At 46.4% G+C, this 3,806-nt stretch overlaps 1 protein-coding gene across 5 annotated transcripts; it reads left to right on the top strand.

Moving 5' to 3' along the window:
• Window positions 1–1,054: 1,054 nt before the first annotated feature.
• Window positions 1,055–3,347, top strand: LOC119364355 (MEIOTIC F-BOX protein MOF-like). Of its 5 annotated transcripts, XR_005174855.1 has the most exons (5): window positions 1,055–2,015; window positions 2,307–2,477; window positions 2,558–2,784; window positions 2,873–2,947; window positions 3,054–3,347. XR_005174855.1 is itself a non-coding variant. In XM_037629821.1 (4 exons), exons 1-3 carry the CDS (start codon window positions 1,116–1,118, stop codon window positions 2,768–2,770), a joined length of 1,284 nt encoding a protein of 427 aa, XP_037485718.1. In that variant the 5' UTR covers window positions 1,055–1,115; the 3' UTR covers window positions 2,771–2,784; window positions 2,873–3,347. The 5 variants fall into 5 exon arrangements, 3 of the variants coding, with proteins under 3 accessions (XP_037485718.1, XP_037485717.1, XP_037485719.1); XR_005174854.1 differs by having other exon boundaries at window positions 2,558–2,947; XM_037629821.1 differs by having other exon boundaries at window positions 2,873–3,347.
• Window positions 3,348–3,806: the final 459 nt, after the last annotated feature.

Genomic DNA, 3,806 nt, shown 5'->3' with positions numbered 1-3,806 from the left:
GCGGAAACACATGTAGTGAGTATTGTAAAACATAAATAATAGCAACAACAACAACAACAATAATAATAGTAATAATAGAAAATTTAGTAAATTATATGAAATTAAATACAAAAGAAATGTTTTTAAACACAGTACAATCGAAATCGCTCACATACACTCACCCATATGAACGCATGCACACACATCCTATCGCTATGAGCACCTTTAAGAGACTGAGCTGATATAATATCTTGAAAATCTACGAAGTTACCATAGGCGTCTCGCAGTCGACGGGAATGTCTCCTCCCACTGAACGGACATCACAGGAAGGCCGAAATAAATTCAGGAATAATGTGAGCACCAATCTATAACTTGAACCCTGGTGGGCTGGGATACCACTCTCCTCCTAATCATCTAATCATAGGTTGGTCCGCCAAAAAGATTTATTTAAATCATAAGAACCAAATAAATTAAAATGCTTTTTAGGGAAAAATAAATTAAAATAATTGAAAAGAAAAAAAATAAGAAAAGAAAAACAAAAAGAGAACTCACATGGGCCGGCCCAGGTAGTTGGTCTCTAGGCGTCACTCTCGTATTACCCGCTAGGGGCCATTCCCCAAACCCTCCCCCACCATCCCCTCAAGCGCCACCGGCCGCCGCCAACCCGATCGCCGTCCGCGCTTGGACGGATGTGGTGGCGAGCTACTCCTTAGGGCATGTACAATGCATAGCCTTAAGGTGATGCCTCGCATGCCACATAGGTTCGGATATGACGTAAAGTAGGTTCGGATAGGGAAGCGGGATCCTCTCCAGGAGGCGGGTGCTTGAACAGAAAAAGTGTGGTCCGGTGACAAAAACTGAAAAGGTTGAAGTGAAAAATAGAGATGCATGTGTACTAAAGTCTTTATTTTCTATTTTTTAATGAGGCCCACTAATGATAGTTTGCATTGGGAAGAAAAAATAAATGTAGGTGTCTCAAATTACTTTTTGTTATGGGCATATGTCATACGGGCCTCGTCGGAGATTTCTCGGCTTAGTGATCCCGGGGCAGCTGACTCGCGTGGCTATGGGGGTTCCAGAGCGTAAGAATAATCAAGAGCAGATCTGATTGGGTAGGTGCTGCACAGGAAGAGGAGATGTCGCCAGAGCCAGCGGCGAAGCGTGCGAGCTCAGGCGGCGGCCACGCCGTCGCCTTCGCGGGCGACCGTCTAAGCGACCTGCCGGACGGCCTCCTCCACGCCGTCATGTCCTTTCTCCCGGCCCCGCAGGTCGTGCGGACGAGCGTGCTGTCGCGGCGGTGGAGGGACCTCTGGCGCTCTACCCCCTGCATAAGCATCGAAGAGCGCGACTTCGAGATTACCACTGGGAGCGGGGCAGGGGGTGACCTCGACGAGCGGCAGGAGAGATGGCGCAAGTTCGAGGACTTCACCACCAACCTGCTCTTGTTCCACAACAATGTCGCGTCCTTGGATAAGTTCCGGCTATATGCTGGTACTGGTCGTGCCTGTGCACTTCGCCTTCGGGACTTGGATAGATGGGTGCGACGTGGTATCAAATACCGCCCCCAAGTGATCGAGATTATTATCTCTTTGCGTCCTCGCATTCAGTTTCCTCATATGGGAGCAAGTTCTTGCCGCCTTAAAAGGTTGCATCTTAATGGTTTCTATCTGGACAACCAATTCGCAGAGCTACTCTGTTTCGGGTGCCCTGTCCTGGAAGATTTGGTGCTCAGGAGCTGCGACAATGGTTTTCAAGAAATTAAGTCAAGCACATTGAAGAAGCTAGTCGTCGACTCCTGTGGCAATCTCTCTGGTGATCCGGTGGTTATCGTGGCACCCCATGTTGCATATCTCCAACTGGGTATTTCATATGGATGCTATTCCAACGGTGTTTCAATATATGAGACGGCTTCTCTTGTCAAAGCATCGATTCATTTGCTTTGTCTTGGTGAAGCATTCAATTTGAAACATCAACAACGGCTTCTCGGTAACCTGTGCAATGTGCCAAATCTGCAGCTATCGGGTTTCCACGCAATGGTATGCCTTGCTAGACATGTTTCTTGTGTTTACTCATTTATGTTGCAAGTAAAAATTCCCATGTGTTCCTAACAGATTATCTGTTCATCTTGCACACGAGTGACCAATTGAATTGACCGTTAAATAAGGTTCATTATTTACTTTTGATATCCATATAGATTTGTTTCATGTGAGGAATGTTTTGACAATTATGGCATACAATACTATGCATCAGTAAAAGGATGGATCTTTGAGGAATATTTTGAGAATTGAGTGATGCTTAAATTCAGTTTTGTTTTGTATATATTCCAGGCGATGCTCGTTGAGGAATCGATTAAATTCCCAATCTTTGCTAACCTGCAAACCTTGTCACTTGAACAATGTTTGCTTGATAAATGTGAACTCGATACCAAGCTGGACGCTTTAGGGAGCTTTGTTCAGAATGCTCCTTGTTTGGAGAAGCTTACCTTGCAGTGCTGCATGGTAATTAACCTTTTTGTGTTTCCTGGTCTATCTCATGTTTTGTTTAGCTTCTAACATGAATCTTGTGGTCCTGTCAAAAGTTTCCAGTAGAATCGGAGAAAGAGGGGCAGCTCGTGAGGAAAAACATAATTCTTCAGCGACATGACCAAAATACTTTCCTGTGCCCGAAGTTGAAGGTCATAGAAGTTGTGTACGAGGAGGACCATGATCACCAACTGGTCGAACTTTTGTGGGGAATTGGGAGGAGGCTACCAAATGCCAATATCGTACTCAACAATTATTTTGTGGATTAAAACTTTCATCATGGGTATGGTAACTCCGTCATGATCCTCGTTGCGTCCAGGGTTATTCTTTGTTTATTGGTACTTAATTTGCTAGTACTGGTACTTCAACAGGCGAAAGAAAAGTTGTTGACATGGTAAACTTCTGTATAATATTCTCGCTACAGCACATCAAATGGGGCGCAGAAGGTGAATTATGTATTCACTTTGCTACCCGCTTATGTACTACCAAATATGTAGTATGTTTATGCATAATCTGATGCTCTGTTATAATGTTGATGCTTTTCAATGGAAGATGCGGTGGTGGATAAAGCTAATCAAAAGTTGGCGCAAAGTGTCCCTATGGAAACTATAGTACTCTACTACAGCCGAACGATGTCCGGCACAATTTGTGTAGAACAAGTCTTAGTTTTGTGGTTTTTTGTTTCTTGAAACGAAATGTGTATGCATATCACAGATGCATAATTTCCAAACAGAATATGCTGATATACACAAGAATGTAATTTGCACTCTAGTTAGAATGTGATGGCGAGTTTTGAGTGGCGTGAGCTAGTGACTATCAAACAAAACTGTGGAATGATGTAACTAGGTTATGTTTTGTATCAGCAAACGAAAATAAGGTCACATTTGCTTCGGTAGACCCCCTTCAACACAAGGACGGCTAAGATTGTCCCATACCCCTTCATAACGAAGGGCACGATGGGCAAAAATCAAAAAAGAAGCCGCCCGCCTACCGTCCCGCTCGTTATGTATACGTATACGTGTACGTTTTTGTTTTTTTGGCCGGGTCGTCCCGCCAGCGCGCCCACCCCCGCACGCCCACGTCCGGTAATTACGCGGGGACAGGCGCATGCATGCATGCATGGCGCGGTTACGGGCCCCGCTACCGATTGCAGCGTTGCGGCCTACCCCCGCTTCCGCCTCGGCATGCGGCGCCCGCTTCCGCCTCGCGTCGCCCCCCCTCCCGCTTCCGCCTCGGCCTGCGGCGCCCGCTTCCGCCTCGCGTCGGCCGCCCCCGCTTCCGCGTCGGCCTGCGGCGGCCGCTTCC

Source organism: Triticum dicoccoides, chromosome 2B (genome assembly GCF_002162155.2).
Source record: "Triticum dicoccoides isolate Atlit2015 ecotype Zavitan chromosome 2B, WEW_v2.0, whole genome shotgun sequence".
In the NCBI taxonomy this organism is placed as follows: Eukaryota; Viridiplantae; Streptophyta; class Magnoliopsida; order Poales; family Poaceae; genus Triticum; species Triticum dicoccoides.
This window is presented reverse-complemented; position numbering and strand designations above follow the sequence as displayed.

Bases quoted from the DNA above. Each gene is read 5' to 3' on its own strand.
- LOC119364355 (XM_037629821.1), top strand. From the start codon at position 1,116: ATGTCGCCAGAGCCAGCGGCGAAGCGTGCGAGCTCAGGCGGCGGCCAC. The intron at 2,016-2,306 runs GTATGCCTTGCT...TATATATTCCAG, and splicing joins TATCGGGTTTCCACGCAATG to GCGATGCTCGTTGAGGAATC. The intron at 2,478-2,557 runs GTAATTAACCTT...TCCTGTCAAAAG, and splicing joins TTACCTTGCAGTGCTGCATG to TTTCCAGTAGAATCGGAGAA.